The sequence below is a fragment of the Peromyscus californicus genome, unplaced genomic scaffold (assembly GCF_007827085.1).
Source record: "Peromyscus californicus insignis strain IS unplaced genomic scaffold, ASM782708v3 Scaffold_6__1_contigs__length_162567912, whole genome shotgun sequence".
Taxonomy (NCBI): domain Eukaryota; kingdom Metazoa; phylum Chordata; class Mammalia; order Rodentia; family Cricetidae; genus Peromyscus; species Peromyscus californicus.
In genome coordinates this window covers 97955732-97978763 of record NW_026294584.1, presented here as the reverse complement: position 1 = coordinate 97978763, position 23032 = coordinate 97955732, and the positions used below count along the sequence as shown (strand labels likewise).

General features: G+C 54.0%; 3 protein-coding genes across 7 annotated transcripts; 1 reads left to right on the top strand and 2 right to left on the bottom strand.

The window, feature by feature from the left end:
- The first annotated feature begins 6552 nt into the window (after positions 1-6552).
- Positions 6553-8203, top strand: Tlx2 (T cell leukemia homeobox 2). The gene is made up of 3 exons (XM_052722086.1): positions 6553-6952; positions 7341-7578; positions 7658-8203. The coding sequence occupies exons 1-3, from the start codon at positions 6553-6555 to the stop codon at positions 7872-7874; spliced, it is 855 nt and encodes a 284-aa protein (XP_052578046.1). The 3' UTR covers positions 7875-8203.
- A 710-nt stretch (positions 8204-8913) lies between these two features.
- On the bottom strand, positions 8914-19783 carry Dqx1 (DEAQ-box RNA dependent ATPase 1). The gene is made up of 13 exons (XM_052719938.1): positions 19743-19783; positions 19094-19176; positions 18667-18912; positions 18249-18442; positions 17536-17923; positions 16975-17208; positions 16786-16885; positions 16536-16694; positions 16267-16458; positions 11933-12052; positions 11589-11779; positions 10058-10248; positions 8914-9898 (listed from the first exon to the last, which is right to left on the bottom strand). Exons 3-13 carry the CDS (start codon positions 18892-18894, stop codon positions 9742-9744), a joined length of 2154 nt encoding a protein of 717 aa, XP_052575898.1. The 5' UTR covers positions 18895-18912; positions 19094-19176; positions 19743-19783; the 3' UTR covers positions 8914-9741.
- Aup1 (AUP1 lipid droplet regulating VLDL assembly factor) lies at positions 19160-22982 on the bottom strand. 5 transcript variants are annotated; one of them, XR_008214301.1, is made up of 13 exons: positions 22782-22979; positions 22565-22702; positions 22335-22485; positions 21931-22115; positions 21656-21728; positions 21487-21560; positions 21186-21252; positions 20717-20819; positions 20490-20609; positions 20273-20388; positions 19973-20091; positions 19743-19868; positions 19160-19176 (listed from the first exon to the last, which is right to left on the bottom strand). XR_008214301.1 is itself a non-coding variant. In XM_052719944.1 (12 exons), exons 1-12 carry the CDS (start codon positions 22829-22831, stop codon positions 19832-19834), a joined length of 1233 nt encoding a protein of 410 aa, XP_052575904.1. In that variant the 5' UTR covers positions 22832-22964; the 3' UTR covers positions 19685-19831. The 5 variants fall into 5 exon arrangements, 4 of the variants coding, with proteins under 4 accessions (XP_052575904.1, XP_052575903.1, XP_052575902.1 ...); XM_052719944.1 differs by lacking the exon at positions 19160-19176 and having other exon boundaries at positions 19685-19868; positions 22782-22964; XM_052719943.1 differs by lacking the exons at positions 19160-19176; positions 19973-20091 and having other exon boundaries at positions 19685-19868; positions 22782-22981.
- Between the last annotated feature and the right edge of the window lie 50 nt (positions 22983-23032).

The window sequence follows — 23032 nt, the reverse complement described above, 5'->3', positions numbered from 1 at the left end:
TTTTTTTTTTTTTTTTTTGAGACAGGGTTTCTCTGTGTAGCTTTGCGCCTTTCCTGGAACTCCCTTTGGAGACCAGGCTGGCCTCGAACTCACAGAGATCCTCCTGGCTCTGCCTCCCGAGTGCTGGGATTAAAGGCGTGCGCCAGCCACCACCGCCCGGCTGTTTAAGGTATTTTAGTAGCACTGGGGTTACAGCTCTGTAGTAGAGTGCTTGTCCCAGGTCATCCCTAGGAACACACAGACCTAGACAAACCCAGGGGCTGGGGAGATGGCTCAGTTGCTCTTTCAGAGGACTTGGGCTTGCTTCACGGCACCCACAAAAAGGTTTCCGACAATCTCACTTCAGCTGTAGCTCCCATGCCCTTGTTTGGCCTCCACAGTCATTACACCATGTTTGTGGTACACATATATACACGTGCAAAACACTCATGCACATCATATAAATTTAAAAAACCAAAACAAACAAAAATCTAAACTTGATAGCTTCCCTTTTTAGTCAGAATAAAAGCCTAACGCCTTGCATGGTTTCATGGTTTCTCCAGCCACACTGGGCTCCTCGCTGTCTGTTCCATGAAAATACTAAAATGGGCTCTGCTTCGACACACTGGCCATCCCTGCTTCCTCCTTCCTGTGGGTCTCCATGAAGCTCCTGTGTTTCTCCTGCACAAATAAACTGTTCGCTTGCACAAATAAACCTTTCACTTCTTTGCCTTCTTTTTCTTCTTACCGTGTTTTCGAATTGCTAGCATTTATTTTGTTTTGTTTTGTTTTTTTGAGACAGGGTCTCGCTATGTAGCCCTGGCTGCCTGGAACTTACTAAGATTAAACTGGCTTTAAACTCAACAGAGATCCGTTTGCCTCTCTCTGCCTTTCCAGTCCTGGGATTAGAGGCAAGTGACACTGCACCGGGTTCCGGATCTTTAAATAAATAAATAAATAAATAAATAAATAAATAAATAAATAAATAAAGCAAGCAAGCTTGGGGCTGGCGGGATGGTTCAGTGGTTAAGAGTGCTTACTGCTCTTTCAGAGGACACAGGTTGGGGTTCCTCAGTTTCCAAGTCAGGCTGTTCACAACCATCTGTAACTCCAGTCCCAGAGGATCTGATGTCCTCTTCTGGCCTCCACGGGCTCTTACATGAATGTGGTGCATGTAAACTCACACAGGCAAACACATGTATGCCAATAAATTAAGAAAATAAACCTTTAAAAAATGTAATTTATGCCGGGCGGTGGTGGCGCACGCCTTTAATCCCAGCACTCGGGAGGCAGAGCCAGGTGAATCTCTGTGAGTTTGAGGCCAGCCTGGGCTACCAAGTGAGTTCCAGGAGAGGCGTAAAGCTACACAGAGAAACCCTGTCTCGAAAAACCAAAAAAAAAAAAAAAAAAAAAAAAGTAACTTATTTTGTGTGTGTGCACATGCACACTACAGTGAGCACACATGTATGTGCATAAATGTGTATGTATAGGCCAGAGGACAAACTCCAGTGTCCTTGGTGGGGGTGTCTTTGGTGATAAGGTCAGGCTGGCTGGCTAACAAGCCATGTGGCTCTCTTCTCACTACTTCCCCAGTGCTTTGCCACACCAGGCTTTTCACATGAATGCTGGGAATTCAGCTCAGATCCTCACATTTGTATAGCATTGTCTGAGCTATCTCCTGAGTCCCTCTCTTTTATTTTATTTTATTCTTTCTTTCTTTCTTTTTGAAACACTATTGTTCCAGCTGACCTCTAACTTGTGATCCTCCTGCTTCAACCTCCTAAGGTAGTTAGAATTATAAGCATGCACCCCCCCACATATATACTATTATATCTCTTTATATATTATATAGATATAATATTTGTTTCTAATATTTTTCTAGTTTCTAATCTGACTTTTGTATTAGAATGTTAAGTTCTTCAGAGCTGGGTACCTCTTCCCTCTGCTATTCACATCTTTATCTCCAGATCTGAGCACACAGCTGGTGTTAAAATATTCTGTATGGCGGCTGGAGGGCCAGATCAGCAGTTCAGAGCACTCACTGCTCTAGCAGAGGACATGAGATTGGTTCCCAGCACCCAGGTCAGGCAGGTGCTCACAACTACCTGTAACTCTAGCTTCAGGGGGATCCAACACTCCTGGCCTCTAAGGGCTCTTGCACATATATAGTTCATATATGAACTCAAGAAGGCAAACACACATGGATAGAAAATTTAAAGAAATCTATTTAAAAGATTCTGAATGAACAAATGAAAGAATGTAGGTGATGGCAACAACTTAGATTAAGGGTTTAACAACAGAAAGGAAGAACTGTAGGTGGAAATGAAACACACCTGTAATCCTAGCACCCAGAAGGTGGAAGCAGGAAGATCAGAGTTCAAAGCCAGTGATGGCTACATAGTAAATTCACAGCCTGAGCTACAGAAGACTCTGTCCAAAGGAGGAGGAGGAGGCTGCATGTTAAACTTTAAAGGAAAGCATGGCAGAAGGAGGCAGCTAGGGACTGGCTGAGTGGGCCTGGGTAAGAGGAAGAACAGGAACTGTGAGAAGTGAGCATTTCCTCCGGCCTGTTGGACTTGAGGTGGCTTCAAGAGAGATGGGTGGAGCTGGCCAGAAAGCTAGAACAGAAGCGAGACTGAGCCGAGGCTCAAATGTCAGGTGTCAGTGCTGTCTGGGTGGGTGTGAGACGTGAGGCTACCAGGATGATGAAACCTGAACAGAGACGGGAAAGCCAAAGTCAGACTTTGGAAGCGTGCTCACTCGCTTCAGCCAGCAAAGCCAGTGGAGGACGGCTACAGACAGCCACACTGGCAGTCCACGCTACAGAATTCCAGAGAAACGTAATAAAACAGGGCTGGGGATGTAGCTCAGCAGCAGGGCACTTGCCTGGCATGCATGAGGCCCTGGGTTCAACCCCCAGTGCCCAAAACAAAACAAAAAATAAAAAGCAAAGTAAAGCACAATAGAAGCCAAAGGAAAGGACATCTCAAGGGTTGGTGAGCTGGTCCAGCAGGTGAAGGAGATTGCTTCCAAGCCTGATGACCTGAGTTTGATCCCTGGGACCACAGGGTAGAAGATAACAGAGTCAAGGTAGTCCTCTGACCTCCACATTCATACTGTGGTACATCTACATGCACACACACACACACACACACACACACACACACACACACACACAGAGAGACAGAGACAGAGACAGAGACAGAGGCAGAGACAGAAGGAGCACTAAAAAGAACGAAATGTGGGGTTGGGGATTTAGCTTAGTGGTAGAGTGCTTGCCTAGCACAAGGCCCTGGGTTCGATCCTCAGCTAAAAAAAAAAGAAAAAGAAATATAGTCTTAGTGGGGGGGTTTTTTTTTGGGTTTTTTTTTTTTTTTTTTTTTTAGAAAAGAAAATTCAAGAAATAATTGGTTGCTGGGTGTTCCTCAGAAGGCAGAGGCAGGTGGATTCCTGTGAAGTCCAGGCCAGCCTGGTCTACAGAATGAATTGCAGGCCTGCCAGGGCTACAGAGTGAGACCTGCACCACCCCCACCCCCACCACCCTGGTGTGCAAAAGAATAGACTTGGTGCAGAAAAACCAGTCTCCACTGGGTGAACACAAAAATAGCTGAGGAGCAAGAAATGGGGGAGGCAACGGCCATGGACAGGACAAGGGAAGAGGGAATGAAGATTTCACTCTAAGTCAGGCGAAGACTGTCCGAATGAGAAAGTCCCGAGGTAGCTGGGCGTCGTAGGAGGAGGAAACTGATGGCACACGGGTGACATAAGAGTTAGGGCCGTCCTGAAGGATAGTTAGCGTCAGGGAGAGAGGGAAGGGAAGGCACTGAGGAGGGGCACTCAGCTTCTGCCAGTGAATCAGACACTGAGCGGTAAATGGGTGGCGTGCAAGCCCTAAGCCCAGTGTCTGGGAGGTCAAGGGAAAAGCTGGAGGAGGGAGAATTTAAGACCAGCATGGGCTCCATAGCAAGACACAATCCCAAACATTAAAAAAAAAATGGGGGCAGGGGAGAAAGGAAAAGAAAACACCCGTGGGTGTGTGTTGCAAACGCATATGGTAGGACCCGAGGAAGAGGAAACACTTACCTAGAACCTCCATCTTCAACTTGAACTAGCAGGAACCACTCAAGCAGAGATGGGGGCAAGAAGAGGAACTCCTAGGTGGGCCTGGCAAAACTGGATGGCTTCAGTCCTTACAGCCAGGCCCTAGACAGTGTCCTCGTTGGCTCCCAGATTTGAATGTGCTGGCGATTGTGACCATTCTCCTCAAAAGGTCATCAGTGGGTGAGTGCCACTTGCGCAGACCTCGAAAGGTGAAAGCCAGGTCTTCACCAACTTGCCTGTTTCTCATTCGTTGACTAGTTCTTGGACAAGTTCAAAAGGATTTATTCTGTTTGGTGAGAGACAGTGACTTTCCCTCATGAAGCTCACCCTTCTGGGCACACCTGCAAGCCAGTCCCTCTGCAGAGGACTGCCTTTGTAGGCCAGGTCCCAAGGCTCCCTGCAGTGAAGTATACTCTGCTTTGCCTGGGGCTTCATGGTAAGTGCATCCTCCCTCTGTCGCTTGGAACAGGGAGGGGTCTGTGGAAAGTAAGAGTAGTGATAGTGTTCTCTAGGAACATACATAAAAAGCACCATTGCCAAAATACTCCCCCCTCGCCCCCGCGCGCGCGCTCAGTGACCAGGAAGGTGAAAGGAATCGCTGAAAATAATAGGTGGAAAAGGTAGAAGAGGGCTCTTACGTAGTATTAGTGTCCTGGGCTTCTAACCACTACCCTCCAGTCGCCCATCGCCTCCCCCCAACCCCCGCAGGCTCCCAGGGAGGAGGGCCTACTTTTATCTACTTTTATGTTTTTGTCCAGATGCCCAAATATCCTGATTCCCAGGAGAGAAAAGACCCCTTCACCCTGCCCCAGGCGCCAGGCTGCCTGCCCATCTGCTGGGAGAAAGGAGGGGCGCCTTTCCCAGGGGGATCCTGGCGAAACAACTAGAACAGTAGTCCCAAGGAGGTCTGTCTATACTTGCTAGGCACTTCGCTTCACGCGGGAAAGCCGCAGGGTGGAGCAGAGCCCGGAGGTGGGCAGGGGTGAGGGTCCAGGCTTGGCAGAGCGGGGCGGGGTCTTCTGGCCCGGACGTGTCCAAGGCAAGCAGAGCAGCTCCTCCGTGCCCACCCGCTGCCCCCCTCCCCGGGCCCAGTCTCACCGGCTCGGAGGCGCCAGGGCCCCCCCCAGGGCCGGGGCGGGCTGGGGAAGGTAATGTAATTCCGGCCCAGCTAACCCGATTATGGCGGCCTGCACCAGGCAGGGTGGCGGCGGGGGCGTGTCCTCGGCTCAGGGGCCCGCCCGGCAGGGGTCCCATCCGAGGGAGGGACACGGAGGTCACACACTCTCTGCTCCTGGGTCCTCGCCCAGAGGTCACAAGGTCACCGAGCCTCTTCATCCTTCCCCCACTCTCTTGGCTGGCACGCTCCGGGCGCGTTTTCTGGGGCTTGGGTGGGGTGAAGTGTCTGTAGGATGCGGAGCCGGGAGCCTCCCAAGGCCTCAGCGAGTCCCCAGTGTCGCCCTTTCGCCTTAGAGAAGGGAGCAGAGTGTGTGAGGATAGCTTTCCGAGATGCAAAATAGAGGAGTGGAATCCCGCGGTGGAGGCCCGGGTTGGTCCGTTTGCGACCCGGGTCCGATTTACAGCAATTTCAGAACATCGAAATTCTAAGAAACTGGGCACCAATTCCTGGCCGGTCAGGACCAGGGTGGGGAGTGCTACAGGAAAAGCCAGAGGGTGTGCCACAACCCCAAGCTCAGATGTTCGTTCCCTGCCCGAGCCCACCGAACGCGCCCTGTCACCGTCTGCTTCCCACACCTGGCCTCTTCCTGGGACTCCAGGTCGCGGATCGCCGTCCCCCAGCCGCTTCTTACACAGCCAGGAAGCCACAACGAGATTTGGTCTCAGAGGGCATTTGGGTAGGGGCCACAACGAATCCAGGAGCTGGCCAGCGGCACCCATCGGGAGGCGAAGAGTGGGGGCTGGGGACAGAGCACCTGCCGAGGAAGCCGGGAGGTCGCGGCAGCCCAAAGGCGGAGGCCCGCGAGGATGCTGTTGCCCGAGCATCCCGGCTGAGTCAGCGGCCCCTCCCGCGCACCGCGCCTTCCTGACACCCGCGCCCTCCTCTGCCTGCGCCTGGCACATCCAGCCATCCCTTTCCCTTTAACAGCAGGGCCCCGCCCCTGCCCTCCCTCAGCCCCCGCTGCCCACCCGAGGCCGATCTGTCAGTCACTGCCCCTGCCTGAGCTGGCCACCCCTCTCCACACCAGACTCGGGCAGCGGCCTGGGCAGCCTAGCGTCCACCTGCGCTCCCGGGACCCCCGCCGGTCACGCTCCTCCGGGATGCGAGTCCCTGCGCGGACGCCCGGGAGGGGCGGGCACGCGCGCGGCTGCGCCCGGTGCACAGGGATGCTGCTGTCCCGGGGGCCCCTTCTCCCGGCCGTGGCCAGTCCCGCGGGCCCCTGAAGCCGCAGCCCGGAGCCGTCAGAGACATCCTTCCCAGCCATCCAACCTCCCGGTCCTCTCCGGCTTGGACCCATGGAGCCAGCGGTGTTGGCTCCGCACCACCTTCCGCACCACGAACCCATCAGCTTCGGCATTGATCAGATCCTGAGCGGCCCCGAACCCCCGGGGGGCGGTCTAGGCCAGGGGCAGGCGGGCCAGAGCCACGGGGAGAGTGCGGCGTTCTCGGGTGGATTCCACGGAGCCTCGGGCTACGCTCCAGCCGGCTCATTGGCCCCCTTGCCCAGAGGCTCGGGAGTGGGCCCGGGCGGCGTGATCCGCGTCCCCGCGCACCGCCCGCTGCCGGTGCCGCCGCCCTCGGGTGCGGCCCCCGCGGTGCCCGGACCCTCGGGTTTGGGCGGCGCTGGGGGCCTAGCGGGACTCACCTTTCCCTGGATGGACAGCGGCCGCCGCTTTGCAAAGGACAGGCTCACGGGTGAGATTGCCCAACCCCTGCGCGTCCTTCCCTCGTAGACCCCGTTTCTTCGCCTCTTAGCTTTCTGTTCCAACTCCGTTACTTCTTTCTCCCTCCCCTCTGCTCATCCCCGTGGACCCTCCGCGACCCCACATTTCTCGGTCCCACAGAGGAGAGGCAGTAAGGAGAGAGCTGCTGTCGTCGGGTGCATGCGCCCTTCCTCTGCAGCCCTACCGTGCCCACCGCGAGGAGGGGCAGGGTGAAGTTTGGGAGGGACCCGATTCTTCCTAGGCCCCTTCTTGAAGGAGGCCTCAAGTGGATGCGGGGGCCCGGTAAGGACTGAGGGCTCTCAGTTCTCAGTGTCACCTCGGGCCACTCCCAAACTTTGCCTTGCTCTTCTGCCCCGTAGCTGCGCTCTCGCCCTTCTCTGGGACACGTCGCATAGGCCACCCCTATCAAAACCGGACCCCCCCGAAGCGCAAGAAGCCGCGCACCTCCTTTTCCCGCTCGCAGGTGCTGGAGCTGGAGCGCCGCTTCCTGCGCCAGAAGTACCTGGCCTCGGCAGAGAGGGCGGCGCTGGCCAAGGCCCTGCGCATGACGGACGCGCAGGTCAAGACCTGGTTCCAGAATCGGCGCACCAAGTGGCGGTGAGGCGCGGGGCTCGGGCGGGCCGAGTGGCGGGGAAGGGCCGCGCCGTCCGCTGACCCCGGCTCTCCGCCCGCCCAGGCGCCAGACGGCGGAGGAGCGCGAGGCGGAGCGGCACCGCGCGGGCCGCCTGCTGCTGCACCTGCAGCAGGACGCGCTGCCCCGGCCACTGCGGCCGCCGCTGCCCCCGGACCCGCTCTGCCTGCACAACTCTTCGCTCTTCGCGCTGCAGAATCTGCAGCCCTGGGCCGAGGACAACAAGGTGGCTTCGGTGTCCGGACTCGCCTCGGTGGTGTGAGCGACCCCTACCCGAGGAGCGCCACCGTGGCCGGCTGTGGTGCAGCCAGCGGCGCGTGCGGAGCCGGAAGACCTGCGACTGTCCTCTGACTCCCCTCGGCCACCAGCGGCCCCTGGTCCGCACTCAGACTCTGCCCTTCACGGCATTTTCGGACCCGCTGGAACCTGGGTCTCCAGAGCAACCTGCAGGGTGTAGTGAATGGGAAGGATGCGGCAAGGCACTTGGCGATTCTGCCCAGAGTGACCTCAGAGCTCAGGTCCCACTGGGAAGGGGCCACTGAGCTGGTGTGAAGGAAGATATCAAGGACATGGGGTAACGGAAAAGTGTTGGTTCGCGCGAATGTGGCTGTGACAGGGACCGGCTTGTCCAACTCATCCCCTCAACGGTAAAACAATCGCTAAGGATTCTTTCTTGACTCAGTCTCACGTTGTCATGTGTCTAACCTGCAGGCCACTCCCCCATCTTGAGAGTCACAATGCACCTTTGCTGTAGGTAAGATGGATACTTATATACTCAAAGGATAAAAATCTAGGAAGAGTATCTGGCTCGGATGCCATACACGGTCAGAGAACCGGGAGGAGAAGCCAGTGGACAGTTTATGGGCCCAGTGTTAGAGTGAGCAAGATATGCTTTGGGACTGGCAAACCTAAGAAGAATCAAAGACTACGTCAAGACTGGAGATGTGGAGGCCTGGAAGTCAGCGGTGCTGCGGACCAGGGAGGAGAAACTGGGGGGACCTGTAGCAAGATTAACTGTAGGCAAAACTAATATTAGATCTAGAGAAAAAAAATTCCGGACGCCTGCCTTTGGGGGAGCTGGCTGACAACACGGGTGGAGACAGATGGACCGGTGAGGCCAAGATCTCCAGGGGAGGGAACTCGGGGGAGTTCCACCGCTTAAGCCTTTCTTTCCACCGTATTCCACAGATACATTTACAATGTGCAGGATGGTGGTGGATTCAGAAATTGATAGACTAAGGGTGGAGGGAAGGAGTACCCAGACAGAAAGAAGAAGAAAAACACACACGACACCTTTTAGTTAGAAAGACTTTAAGGAGATGACTTAGCAGATTAAGACACTTGCAGCTAATCCTGACAATCTGAGTTTGAGCCCTAGGACCAATTTGGTGGAAGAAAAGAACCAATTTCTACAAATTGTCCTCTGCCCACTGTACTGTGTTATGGCATGCTCATGCATGCACACGCGTGTGCACACACACATGCACACTAAATATAATGAAAAATCAGAAAGACTTCAGACAGTAGGTGAGTCAGAGGCTGCCGTAGGCTTTTTGATAGTCAGTTGACTTGAAAGATGGTTGCAAAGCTTTCTGGTTTAAAGGGAGTATTTTGTCTCTTTCCAGTGTTCCCTCTTGTTTCTGGCAGAGGCTGGAACACTGTGACAAGGACAGAGACCTGTGGTAGCCAGACCACTCCTGTTCGGTGCTGGTGACAGCTATGGCAGGCGGCACAAAGGCTTGGCCTGAGGTGGGAGGAGGGAGGAGGCTGTGCTTGCGGAAGTCAGCCTCATTCTAAAGTGTCATCTCTAACTCACAGATGTGTGTGGTACCGCAGAACCAAGATCAAACTTGGCATCCTAGGGAAATCTTTTATAGTCCCAAGGAGAGTGCAAGGTTGTCTGGGGCAGCATCTGTGGAGTGAGCAGGATTTGCTCCTTTGCCGGTGGACAAAGGAGAAAGAAAGGTCTGCCTCCTTCTGGACTGCGGCTACCCAGGTTCCCTTCTCTCCCACCCTGTCTTGGCTCTTGGGTTCCAGGAGTGTATTTGACCCTACACTGTGGGTTTCTAAGACTGGCCCACTGCCTTGGTGCCGTGTGGTGAGGCTGGCTCCATTCCTTAGGCAGCAGCTCACTGCAGAACACAGCCATCTCCGTAGTCCTGGGCAGAGGAAGAGTCCGTCTCGGCTGATGGCTCTGCCTCTCCTTCTCTCAGCTGGTTCAGGAAGTCTCTGCTCTCACTGGGGGGCAAGTTACTCAGGAAGTATGGAGGGGCTAGCTCCACCAGCCTGGTGGAGGAAGTCAGAATGAGATCATCCGTGTCTCTCCTCGCCCCTCTCTTCTCATGTTACCACAAACCTTCTTTTTAAGTCCCACTGCCCAGTGTTAGGTTTGGTCCCTGTCCCTGGGGGAGAAAGGGTATTAGGAGTGAGGGTCAGGAAACTCACATCTCAGGTTGGATCTCAGAGACGATGCAAAGGCAGTTGTCTTTGGATATGGAGAAGCTGTGGTATAGCACCCAGGCGGGTGGTTGAGCCGGAGCCCTGCGATTTCGGTAGCTGCAGTATGAAGACAGCTGGGCTACGTGTTTATGGGTGAGAAGCAGGTAGTTTCCAGTGCCATCTGTGTCTCGGGCCACCTCATTGAAACACAAATATATGGAAGGAATAAGTAACAGAGCATATGGGAAAGAAAGAAAGAAAAAAGGAAAGGAGGCCAGTACTGGGTGTGGCAGCACACATCTGTAATCTCAGCATTAGGGAGGCAGAGGCAGAAGGAGCAGGAGTTTGAGGCCAGCCTGAGCTACACAGAAAGTCCAAAGCCAGCCTGTCTGTCTCGTTGTCGTTGCCTTTAAGGAGAGAGAAGAGCTGCATTTTTAATCCCAGCACTTGGGAGGCAGAGGCAGGTGGTTCTCCATGAGTTTGAGGCCAGTCTGTCTGGTCTACAGAGTGAGTTCCAGGATAGCCAGGGCTGTATAGGAAAAACCCTGTCTTGAAAAAAAAAAAAAAACCCAAAACCAAAACAAACAAAAAACCCAACACCCCCTCCCCCAAATAAAGGGGGAAAAAGGAAGAAAAGAGGAGAAAAAAAATAAGAGAGTGTGAACGGATTGAGAGTATTGTAGAGCCTCAAAGTGACTCCTAGCTGTGGTCTGGCCCTCACTTCACCGCATGGCATTTTCCATGGCCCCTTGTCCTCCAAACCCTCAGACTCTTGGTTCTAAGAAATTGTGTGTGTTTGTGTGTGTTTATGGGAGTACATGTGTGTTAATCTTCAGGTGTCAATCTTGGGTGTCAATCCTCAGGTGTCGTCCACGCTTTTGGGGGACAGAACCCAGAAAGTGCCAATGGGCTAGGCTGACTGCTAGACAGCTCCAGGGGCCCAAGTGTCTCAGCCTCCCCAGTGCCAGAACAGCAAGTGAACCCACAGTTCTGGGGGTCAAAGTCTGTCCTTGAGATTGAAGCAAGGTGCTTTGCCTATTCAGCTCTTCTCCTAGACCCCCCTCCCACACCTTTTGATTCCTTTTTCCCTAAAATTTAAAAAATAATAACTTATTTATTTTATTTTATGTGTATGAGTGTTTTGCTTGCAGGTATGTATGCACACCATGTGCCTACCCTTGAAGGTCAGAAAAGTGTCGAATTCTCTGGAATTTGAATTAAGGATGGTTGGAAGCCACATGTGGGTGCTAAGATCTGAACCTGGATCCCCTGGGACCTCTGAGAGCGCAAAGGGCCCTTAACTGCTAAGCCAGCCTTCTAGCTGTACTCGCCCCCCTCCCCACCCCTTCCCACACACCCCTTTTGGAGACAAAATCTCACTATGTATCCCTAGCTGTCCTAGAACTTACTATGTAGACCAGGCTGGCCTCAAACTTACCGAGCTCTACCTGCCTCTGGAGTGCTGGGATTAAAGATGTGCACCACCACCCCAGGCAAAATGCCTTTTCATTCTATCACGCTCAGCCCCCTCCCCAACCTTGAGGAAGAATCCGGACAGCAGTGCTTTTTGAAGGTCTCTGCGATTCTGCTCAGAGCCAAAGGCTGGCTGGGACAGGGGAAGCTCAATCCGTTGCATGAGTTCCACGAGCTCTTCTCGGAGTTTACGGGCTTGGCACAATGCTGCCCAGTTTAGACCCCGAGCCTGACACCAAACCTCATCCGCTCCACCTAGGAGAAGAAAGGAAACAGCTATAATTAAGTCCTTGAGACTGCACAAAGAACGACCCCCAGCCAGAGGGCCGCCTCTTCCTGCACACAGAGGTCTGTTGGCTGATTGGGTATTTCCTGGGAGTCTCTGAGGGTGCAGAGTGAGCCACTCACTTTGTACAAAGGCTTCATAAATCTGGATCAGAGAGCTGTGATCACCATCTGCATGCTCCAGGGCCCGACGCAAGGCAGCTTCTTCTGCACACAGTGGAGGACCGGTAAACCCAGGAGCGGCTGGGGGCAGGGGAGACAGGAAGGTGGTTTGGGAGGAGTCGGGAAGGACAGTGGCACTTAGTAATCCTCTGGGAGCTTAATTTAAAAGACAATAGATTCTGGGTGCTCTGCACTTCCTTACACTTTGCAGACAAATGAAGCCAGCCAGCCCTCTAGGGCCAGGCTCTGCACATGTGGATTCAACCAACTACCCTGACTGCAAGTATTCAGAGAACACTGCATCTATAGAAAGCATGCAGATAATCCTCTGCTGTTATGTCTTAAATAATAATATAGGGTGCCATTGATAGAATATCTACACACAGTACAGGGTACTGTAAGTGATCTGGAGGTTATGCAATATATCGGAGAATATGCACAGGTTATGTTCAAGTACTACAGTATTTTATCCCGAGAGACTGAAGCACCACAGACGGTCCTGGAAGCCATCTCCCATAAATACTGATGGCTGGAAATGAAAGTTTTTGCCCTTAAGGAAATAAGAACCTGGTAGGAGAAAGGCTGGGCTTATGACTCAGTGGGTACTTGCTGTATGAGAATCAAGACTTGAGTCTGAATCCCCACCACCCACATAAAAACAAAACAACAACAAAGAACAGTACTGCTACCTATGCTGGTAACCCCAGGACCTGAGAGGCAGAGACAGGCAGGTACTGGGAGCTTGCTGTCCAGTCAGTCTAGCAGAAAAGATGAGCTCCTTCCTCTGGCCTTTCGTGCAAGCACACCGATGCATGCACCCTCGCCCCCCAAGTCTGGTCGGAGAGTCCAACATGGAAGTGGACAAGTAAGAAAAACAAGTGTGCCTGGCATTCTGGGAGCAAGGAGAAGGTGAGCTGATCCAGGCTCTGGTGGTGGAGCTGAGGGTGAGTGGGAGAAAAGCACGGGCCCCTTGGGTCAGTGTCCGAGGTGTGGGGGGAGAAGGGACAGTGGACCATTTGAGGCTATGGGCACAGCATGGCACAAAGGTTAACATGGGCATGGCTTATTTGGAGCACTAGAAGCCATCTGGTTTGGGTGGGATGGGTGATGTGTAGCAGAATGGCAAGGGAAGCTGTAGTGGTCTGCAGAGTCAGGGTAAGAGACTGGCCAAGTGATGCCAAAGGGTTTGCATAGTCCAGGAGGGAGAAAAACTGCTGAAGAAGAAGAATGGTAAGAAAGTCCAAGTGCTGGTCCACGAGGCTGGTTAGGAGACCATGCAAGGAATCCAGCTGAGTAGGGAGGATGATCCCACACTGCCATTGGCTCTGATTATGCGGAGAGCAGACAACTCTGAAAAAGCACATGTAGGAGCTAAAAGAGAAAACTCTAGAGACAGATGAGCACAGGATGAGACCAGGAGAGTGATGGGGTTATTGGAAACAGGAAAAGCCTGGTGTGCGGTAAGAGGGACAGGTGAGTAGAGTGCTTGAGTTCAGTTCTGAGCTGAGGCACTGTGGACTAGTCTAGTAGAAATACTTACAGGAAAGCCAGGAATTGTGGCACATGCTTGTAATTCTACTACCTGGGAGCCTGTGGCAGGAGGATTGCTGCAAGTTTGAGACGAGCATGGGATGGATATACAGTGGATTTCAGGCCAGCCTGGGCTACGGAGTAAAACCCTGCCTTAAAAAAAATAAAATAAAATTGGGGCTGGAGAGATGGCTCAGAGGTTAAGAGCACTGACTGCTCTTCTAGAGGTCCTGAGTTCAGTTCCTAGCAGCTACATGGTGGCTCACAACCATCTGTAATGAGATCTGGTGCCCTCTTCTGGCATGCAGGCAAAACATGCAGATAGAACACTGTATACATAACAAATAAAAAACCTTAAAAATTTATATATATATATATATATATAAAATATTATATATATTATACACACACACACACACACACACACACACACACACACACACACACATCCCTGCAAACCTGGCCTCCTGAGTTTGATCCCCAGAACCCACATATAGGTGGAAGGAAAGAATCAATTCTACAATCTTGTCCCCTGATTGCATGAGCTATGGCACACCCCTGGCACCCCTCATACATGATGCACAATAATAATACTTTTTAAAAAGGGAGGAACACGAGGCTGGAGAGATTGCTTAGCAGTTGAGAGCACTGTCTACTCTTGCAGAGGAGCTGGGTTTAGTTCCCAGCAACCACAGTCACCTAAAACTCCAGTTGGGGTGGGGAGAGCAGATGCTCTCTGACGGCATCTGCAGGTACTGCATGTTGTGACAGTACAGACAGACCTGCAGGGATACACACAGAAATAAAAGCTTGCGTGGGGCAGGCGTGTGTGTGTGTGTGTGTGTGTGTGTGTGTGTGTGTGTGTGTGTGTGTGAATTCTTCAGGAGTTGGATGTCTATCCTCTCTTTTTTCACTTCTCCCTGTATCCCTCTTTCTTCCTCTTCCTCCTCCTTACCTTTTTACCTCCCCACCTCCTCCTTCCTAAGGTCTAAAAGAATGGTCCTGGGGATGGGGGAGCCAGGAGCAGTGGCACAGGTCTTTAATCCCAGCACTCGGAAGGCAGAGGCAGGCAGATCTCTGTGAGTTCGAGGTCAGCCTGGGCTACAGAGTGAGACCCTGTTTGTCTGTTTGTTTAAATGGTACTGGCAGAGAGGTGCAAAGTATAGTTTGGGATTTTCAAGGACAGAGGCAGCACTGTGGACTGTGGGTGTGGATGGACTTGCTCAGGGTTCTGGGAATGAGAAGACACACAAGTCAGAGGTTAGAACCCTGAGGGGACTTTACAACAGAAAAGCAGAGGATGAGAATCCCAAGGAAGAGATGAAGACAGGATGGCCAAAGAGGTGGGATGAAAACCACAGGATGCTGGGCGTGGTGGTACACACCTATAATCCCAACATCTGGGAGGCTGAGCCACAAAGATCTCAAGTTCAAGGCCAGCTTGGGCTACATAGCAAGATCCTGTGTCAAAAAAAAGGGGGGATGGCTGGGGAAGGGGGATGGCTGGGGAGGGGGATGGCTGGGGAAGGGGGATGGCTGGGGAGGGGGGATGGCTGGGGAAGGGGGAAGGCTGGGGAAGGGGGAAGGCTGGGGAAGGGGGATGGCTGGGGAAGGGGCATGGCTGGGGAAGGGGGAAGGCTGGGGAAGGGGGAAGGCTGGGGAAGGGGGATGGCTGGGGAAGGGGCATGGCTGGGGAAGGGGGAAGGCTGGGGAAGGGGGATGGCTGGGGAAGGGGCATGGCTGGGGAAGGGGGATGGCTGAGGAAGGGGGAAGGCTGGGGAAGAGGGATGGCTGGGGAAGGGGGATGGCTGGGGAAGGGGGATGGCTGGGGAAGGGGGATGGCTGGGGAGGGGGATGGCTGGGGAAGGGGGATGGCTGGGGAGGTGGCTCAGTGGTTAAGAACACTTGTTACACAAGCGTGAGGACCCGAGTTCAAATTCCAGGTGAAAATGCCACCTGATGTGGCCAGACACACCTGTAACCTTAAAAGAGTAGGGGGCGGAGACAGGAGGATCACTTGGGCTTGATGGATGCCAGCCTAGCGCCAGATTCAGGAAGAGATCCAGTCTTGAGGGAATCAGTCGAGAGTGAAAGAGCAGGACACCTGACATCCTCTGGCCTCAGTGCATGCACTTCCATGCACATGTATACACACATGTGTAAGCACTACATACAAATAAAAAACCAGAATCTCACCCCCATCCCTCAAAAAATAAAAATGATATCATGGAGGCATAGGGAGGAGGCAGTTTGAAGCTCAAGTGGTGAACATTCTTATGTCAAAAGATCGTGAATAAATGCTCCAAAGTGTCCCAGTTACGTATCTGGAACCTCACTAGGAAGCTGTCCTTCCAGGGGGATACGGTTTTGCTGCTGGAACGCCGCGGGTGAGCCATACCCAGGACAGATTTCCATAGGGATCATGTGCGGGGCTGAAGGGGGAGGAGGGCCGAGGAGGACAGTGAGCGGATCTAGTCCCAGTGTGGGTGAGATGACGTACCCCGAGAAGAAAGAAGCGCTAGAGAAGACAGCTGTGAGAAGACAGGGAGACATGGGAAAACACCTGGCTCCCCAGGCACTATGAGGGGTGGGAAGGCTGGGGCAGCTTAAGGACCAGTGATTGCAGCTCCACCCCAGTGCAGGGCTGAGCAGCTGCCTAACACACCGAGGCCCTGGGTAAGACTCTCAGCACAGCCAAAACCCAAAGTCCCTACTAACAAGTGACAGAATTCCTAACCTAAGGTAGAGTAAAAGTAGAAATATACCGGTGAGCATGGCAGCGAGAGTGAGCATTTCATCCACACAGTTAAACTCGCAGGAGGCCAGCAGGGCTTTGGCCAGCTCAGGGGGCAGGGGAAACTCCGACAGAATGATTCCTAGGTCCGACAGGTCCCCATCGTCATCCAGCGCAGCCAGATAGTCTAAGTCTTCCAGGGCCTGCATCAGTGCTTCTGGTGCTGGGTGGGACAGAGGGCTCAGACAGCAGGTCTGAGTCTGCAGGCAGAGGTAGCCCTGGGGCGGGATGGGGGCTCACCAGGCCGGTCCAGGAAGTGGCACTCCCCTGGCTCTGCAATCTGTTTCCTCATTAGTAGCAACACCAGGGAGCTCAGATTCTCCTCGAACACTTTGGGGCGGGGCAGTGGGGGAGCCTCGAGTTCTAGGATGGACTTGGAGTACAGGCGGAGGCAGGATCCTGAGAGGAGGAAGGGCCTGGGGAAGTAATTTCTCAGAGCTTGTGGGAGATGATTTTTTTTTTTTTCTTGGTCTGAGGCAAAGGCTCTTACCTGATGGGAACCCCCTTGCCCGCAGCAGTCTTGCCTCTGCCTGACACTTGCTAATCGGTCTCAACACCTGGGATTCTGCTCGGATCGGAGGATTGTAAACCTGTCATCCAGCCCCCAAACAAGGCCAAGACAGATCAGAGTGGTCCATCTCTATCTGAAGCTCCACTCCCCCTCATTTCTCTCACTCACACTGCGAAGTTCCAGTCCCGAGTCAATGACATGCTGGATGGAAGGGAGGGAGAAAGAGAAATCCGCCAGCCAATGAGTGACCACGATCTTCCGGACACTCGTGTCTGTGTCCTCATACACAGCCTGGATGGCTTGACCACAGCCTGGGTGAAGGGGCAGTACCCGTGGTGGAGGCCCTGGGACAGCCAACGTCCCCAGCTCCCTGGACAAGGATTCACAGCACAGGGAAATTTCCTAAGGAGAGGGGTGGAGCATTAGGGCAGTTCTTACCTTTTTGGGAAAGAGCACAAGTCTTTTTGATGAAAGCTAAGGCCCTTCACTCACAGAAAATATACATACTTCTAAGGTGGGGGACATTATAATTTCAGCTCGCTGTGCACAAAGCTCTGCATTATAAGGAATTTTAAAAGTGGGTGGCAAATTTCTTTATTCTGAAGTCCTTGATACCCCCACCAAAACTCCAGCAGAGTAAATACAACCATTAACATGTGTTGCCCCATTCCTAGGACAAGAAGGCAGCATAGGAATGCTTCCCATAATCCACTTTTTAATTTTGTTTACCTCCTCACTGGGCAGGTACACCAGCACATCCCCTGGTGCCTCTTCCCGCTGACATAGCTCAAGCACCGCTTGGCAGGCAGCTTCCACTAGGTCAGTAGGGACAGTGTCCCTGTAGACAAGAGTGGGATTTCCACCAGGCTTTCTGGGTACACGCACAATAGGAGAACTGCCCCAGAAAGCTTGGAGTTTGGGTTCAAGGGCTGGGTCAGTAACCACAACCACTCTGCGATCCCCTGGAAGGTTTCTTAGTCTGGTGTCTCGCAGGAGCCCCTGCAGTAAATCTGAGGCCACTGACCGCTCCTGAGCCTCATCCAGTATCAGCACAGTCCAGGCACCAGGGCCCCTGGTGGAGGCTACTTCCTGCAGAAGCAGCCTGTCCCAGCAGAACCTGTCGACATTGGTAGTGGGCAGGGAGTCAGTGCAGGACACTGAGCAGACCCAAATCCAGGTATTTTCCCCCAAGGTGCCTCGGTTTTGATATTGAAGGTCAGAAAAAGATGTTGTCATGGACTTCCTAAGCCTGTGGACCACTAAGTGTGACCCTACATCTTTGCTGAGGGTGGTTGGTTCACACACTATAACCTGTATCTTGTGGTGAAGGTGAGGTTTGCACTGTGCATGACTCAAGGGTAGTTAAGCTGAGGGTATGGGGAGGTGCTAGACAGCTAGGCTTGTTTCTATCAGTAAAGGGAATGAGACTGCAAATGGCCCACCTGAGCATGGTGTTGGGCCCAGTGCAGTCTTCCTGAGGGATGCTGTATCCAATCTCATGACCCAGGGTCAGGTCCATCTCATCAGCCACCCTTGAAGCCAGGCTCACGGCTGCTAGCGGGTAGGGCTGAGTAACAGTAACCTGACCCAGCTGGAACCCCCTGGCCAGTGCAAACTCTGCACACCACTGAGGAATCTGGAGTGGGGAGAGGGAGGGCACTGGTCAGGGGACTGGAGGACTTGAGACAGAAGTGCGCAGGAACTACAGCCATTGGAACTGGGATTCCTGAACCTCTACCACCCCAGGTCAGCCACGTCCATCTTCATTTCTCACTTGCTCACCTCTCCCACATGCCCACTCTTTACCCAGGAAAAGGCACATTAACCCCGCCCTCTGTCCGCTCCCAGATCTTCCTCCACCTGGGTGCTCTTGCCAGAGCCAGGTTCCCCAGACACCAGCACCACTCCAGTGGGGCTGCTCTCCAAGTGCTCCAAGAACAGGAAGCGAGCAGCCCAGATGGGCAAGGCTCTGCGCTGCTCAAGCAGCTCATAGTAGCAGGAAGAGAAGGGGAGCCCATCAAAGGGGTTCACAGCCAGCTCAGACTCCCCAAGACTTGGTTCAGACTCTTCTGCCAGCCCAGAGGCCATGGTGGCTGTCCATAGAACCTACGGAAAGCAGGGCAGCCAGTAAGGCCTCAGATCTGGTGACTGATACCAAATTCCCATCTCAGCTTGATCCCCAACCTCAACCCTCGGAGGATAATGCCTTGGGGTTCATCCTTCCCAACAGTACTTGCTTGCCAGGAAACAGGGTGTTTCTAAGGGGCCATCACAAGTGGACTTTTACCCTGCTTGTAGTTGGGCAGGAAAGATCTTGTGACCAGCAAAGGGGCCCTTGTGAGCGGCAGGAGTTACATGAAGCATAGTAATCTGTGGGAAGGACCCAAGAGGGAGAAAAAGTAAAATTTGGGAAAGAAAGAGTGGGACAGCAGGGCCATAAGGATCCTGGATTCAAACCTGCCAGCAGCTCAGAGACGTGTCAGGATGGCAGCCAGTTCTGGACACACCCAGCCAGGCACCACCCAGACCTGCCTGGAGTACAAAGGTAAATTCTGGCCCCACCCTGAAGCTAAGCTCCAGCTCCAATCCCAGAGCTTGCTTTTGGGGGTGGAGCCTTTTTGCTCCACCTTGGTTAACTTCGCTAGGAAGCCATGGAAAGCCGGCTCCTGCTACCACACTGAGCATGTGTGAACCCGACAGGCCTGTGCTCATGAAATGCATTCTGGGACTTGTAGTTTTACAGTGATAGCCACCCAATACAGCCAAGCTGGGATCCAGTTGTCTTCAGTTTAGCATGAGATAATTTCAGTTTCATTCTGACCATCCTCACCCATATATTCAACTGAAGAAAAGGAACCCAGAGAGGCAACAGAGACCGTGAGTGAAAACCCTGAATTTAATGTGACATTGGGGGAGCTCCATCCCTCCCTTTTTACCACCCACTCATCCGGCCTGTTGTGAGCTGGGTGAGGGCTGCCCCCAGTCTCCGTCCTGCGGCTCTGGGTACCATCCTGTTCCTTTGGGCTCAGTCAGCCTCCTGGGCCTGTCTCTCTCTGAATCTCCTGTGGGACATGGGGAGAGACAGCGTGTAGGCTTTGTCGTATTAGCTTCCTCAGGCACTTCTCCAACGTGCTCCTTCCTGCACATTGTCCTCTAACCCCCTCACCTTCTTGCATATTCATACAGTGCCTGCTTGCGCTCCTGCAGGCTCTCCTGACGGGCCCAGGAAGACTTGGCAAATGTTAGGGCTGTGGGCTGAGGGGTCACCAGGCCAGAGCTGGGGAACTGAGGTGATCACAATGTCAGAGGGCTTGCGAAGTCATCATCATTAAACACCCATCGAATGCCTACTTTGCAAGAGAGGCACTGTGCTAGGGTCTCAACATTAAAGAGAGTCAGGGAGAGGGCGCAAAGAGACTGCCCCGACCTACCCTAAGTCTTGGCCTTGACTACTCCTGGCTCTCACCTTTGGGGCAGAGGCTGTGGACAGGGACTGAGTTCCCTCAGTGACATCTTCAGGCATGAAAGCCACAGCCCCCTCAAGCAGATTCGTGATGGTCAAGTCTACACACCCAGTCCTGGCTGGGAAGAGAGGAGCAGAGTGTCCATTTCCTGCATACCCCCTCTGTCACACCCCACTTTTTCCTGTGTTTGTCGTTCTGTGGAACTACCCTTTCCCATACCCAGGTCTCTCTGGATGACATTCAGTGGCACATGGGGTAAAACCTCCTTGACTCTTTGAGCCAGAGTAGTCAGCTGCCCGTCAGAAGAAGGGCCGGGAGGGGAGGGGAAAGACGACTGTGCTGTTGAAAGAAAAAAGCAGTAGGTGAGTGGAGACCAAGAGAGCAGTTGACAAGCACAGTAAGTCACACCACCCGAAGCAAACGTCTCTGAACACAGAGGCGCACACCTGACTGGGGGCGCACTCTGGGGTGTCTCTGTCGCTTCATGTGTTCGGCTTTGTCTGCCGGAGTGAGCCGTGTCCCTGTCTGGCCCAGTTCCTTGGCCACCAGCTAGGGAGAATGGAAAGGTAACTGTAGCCACTCCAGGCCTTCTCCCCACCCCCAAAGAGGGGCCCCACCTCCACCATGCCTGTGTCTCCAGAGGAGGGGCCCCACCTCCACCATGCCTGTGTCCCCTGAAGAGGGGCCCACCTCCACCATGCCTGTGTCCCCAGAAGAGGGGCCCCACCTCCACCATGCCCGTGTCCCCAGAAGAGGGGCCCCACCTCCACCATGCCCCACCTCCATCATGCCTGTGTCCCCTGAAGGGGGCCCCATCTCTACCATGCCGGTGTCCCCTGAAGAGGGCCCCATCTCCACCATGCCCATGTCCCCTGAAGAGGGCCCCACCTCCACCATGCCCGTGTTCACTCCCACCTGCTGTACACGGCGAGCAAACTCCTCATTCTCCTCCCCTGGCTGCCGATGAATGGGATGAAGCCACCTGCAGAAAACAGAGCACACTACCTTAGTAAGGCATCAGGACGAAGGGTGTCGTCCCTTCCCCATTCACACGGGACGGGAGTGACGAGGGGGGAGGTGGTAGATAAGCGTTGCCTCTGTGGTGGAACTCTGACATTAACAAGTCCACAGACAGGCAGGGCAGACGCCACTACTTCCTTGACCTTCCATCTTGTGAGCACCTTCCCAGCCACCAAAAACTGAGGACAGTTAGTACCTTACTTGGTACACCGTGAAGGGCACGAAAAGTGACCACAGCAGTTCTGAGACCCAGGAGGCATCTGACACCGTCTGAGGGGAGGGCATGAAGTGAGACCTAAGCCAGGGTCAGAGGTGGGAAACCTCCCCTCCAAACCTCAGAGATCCCCTGTCCAGCATGCACTCACCACAGAGACCAGGGGCCTCTGAACTTGCAGTGTAAGAGGCTGTACCACATCCTGGATAGAAAACGGCCACGAACTAAGAGAGAGAGAGGAGGGAGTCCAGCGTAGCCCAACCAACAACTCATACCCGACTTAAAGAAACTGTCCAACTACCTAAGCAGGTAACCAAGGAATGAAGAATTTCAGGGGCAGGACTAAAAGTGGAAATGCACTAGGGCAGGTTTACCCAGGAGCTTGACAACCCACTCAACTGGAGCCGGATCCCTGTCCTTACCCACCTAAAACGCAACAGCCCCTCTCGGCCATTGGTGGCCTCTTCCTCGGGGAAGAGCAGCAGAGGTGTGGGCGGGAGCCTCGTGGAAGCACAGAATTTCTTGAGTGACTCCACCAACTCCACCCGCCTATCCATCTCCATGAAGCCCCGAGACCAGCACACAAAGCTGGGGGGACTGTTGAGTAGAGGCTGAGAGCAGGGAGGAGAAAAAGGCAAGAAGAAAAGAATGGGGGGAAATGTCAAAAAAACAAAAAAAGACAAGAAAAAGGTGACACGTGGGGTGGTGTTTATGGGGCGAGGGAAAAGGATCGGTGGTGTTCCCCGAGGGAACCCTAATGGGTAAAGTTGAGCACTGAGCTCGGGCCTAGGGGGCCACCCGGTGGCGCTCTCGGCCTCGCCCCCACTCACGGTGCTACAGGTGGTGAGCAGGTTGACTATGTTGTGGTCAAAAGGTGTGACATGGTTGGAAATGAGGACCCTGACGCGGTGATCCCGGAGTCCGGAGTCCTCCTGCCGGGCCACGAGCCCCAGGACCGCACACATGGTCCGGACCACGAACCTGGGGACACAGGCGGCGGTGACGGTGCGCTCCCGAGCCAGGCCCAGCCCAGGTGCTCCCCAGGCCCCGCAGGCCGCACCTGCGGAGGACGCTGTCAGGCAGAGCACAGCTGACCAGGAAGACGTGGAGCCCTAGGAAGAGGCGCAGGACCAGGAGGCAGAGGCCGACCGGAGCGTAGAGCAGCAGCGCCAGCAGCAGGAAGCCGTCGCTCGGGAGCCTGCGGCGAGAGGCGACGCGATCAGGCGCCGAAGCCGAGAGGACGCGCTGACCGGTCTCTTTCCCTCCGCAGCGCTTACCGGTGCGAGTCAAAGAGCCGCTCCGGCCCCGGAGCTGGGGGAGGTTCCATCGCAGCCGCCTCAGGAGAGCAGGGCCGCCGTCGCCGCCATCTTCGCAGGGCCCGCAGGGGCTCCTGGGAAGGCGGAGTCTTCGGGGCCTCCGCGGGGATGCCAGAACCCGAGGTCCGGAGGCGCCCCGGAAGGGCTAGCGCTCCCAGCATGCCTTGCGGCCCGGGGGAAAGTTGGTGTGTGTGTGTGTGTGTGTGTGTGTG

Coding starts and splice junctions, on each gene's coding strand:
- Aup1 (XM_052719940.1), bottom strand. CDS start 22,981: ATGCTGGGAGCGCTAGCCCTTCCGGGGCGCCTCCGGACCTCGGGTTCT. Junction 21,561..21,655: donor AGAGGCCCCTGGTCTCTGTG/GTGAGTGCATGC, acceptor CCCTCCCCTCAG/ACGGTGTCAGATGCCTCCTG. Junction 20,389..20,489: donor TGTCATCCAGAGAGACCTGG/GTATGGGAAAGG, acceptor CTCTCTTCCCAG/CCAGGACTGGGTGTGTAGAC.
- Tlx2 (XM_052722086.1), top strand. CDS start 6,553: ATGGAGCCAGCGGTGTTGGCTCCGCACCACCTTCCGCACCACGAACCC. Junction 6,953..7,340: donor TGCAAAGGACAGGCTCACGG/GTGAGATTGCCC, acceptor TCTGCCCCGTAG/CTGCGCTCTCGCCCTTCTCT. Junction 7,579..7,657: donor AATCGGCGCACCAAGTGGCG/GTGAGGCGCGGG, acceptor CCGCCCGCCCAG/GCGCCAGACGGCGGAGGAGC.
- Dqx1 (XM_052719938.1), bottom strand. CDS start 18,894: ATGGCCTCTGGGCTGGCAGAAGAGTCTGAACCAAGTCTTGGGGAGTCT. Junction 16,695..16,785: donor GGCAAGGGGGTTCCCATCAG/GTAAGAGCCTTT, acceptor TCCTCCTCTCAG/GATCCTGCCTCCGCCTGTAC. Junction 12,053..16,266: donor TCTCGCTGCCATGCTCACCG/GTATATTTCTAC, acceptor CCCTGCCCCCAG/CCGCTCCTGGGTTTACCGGT.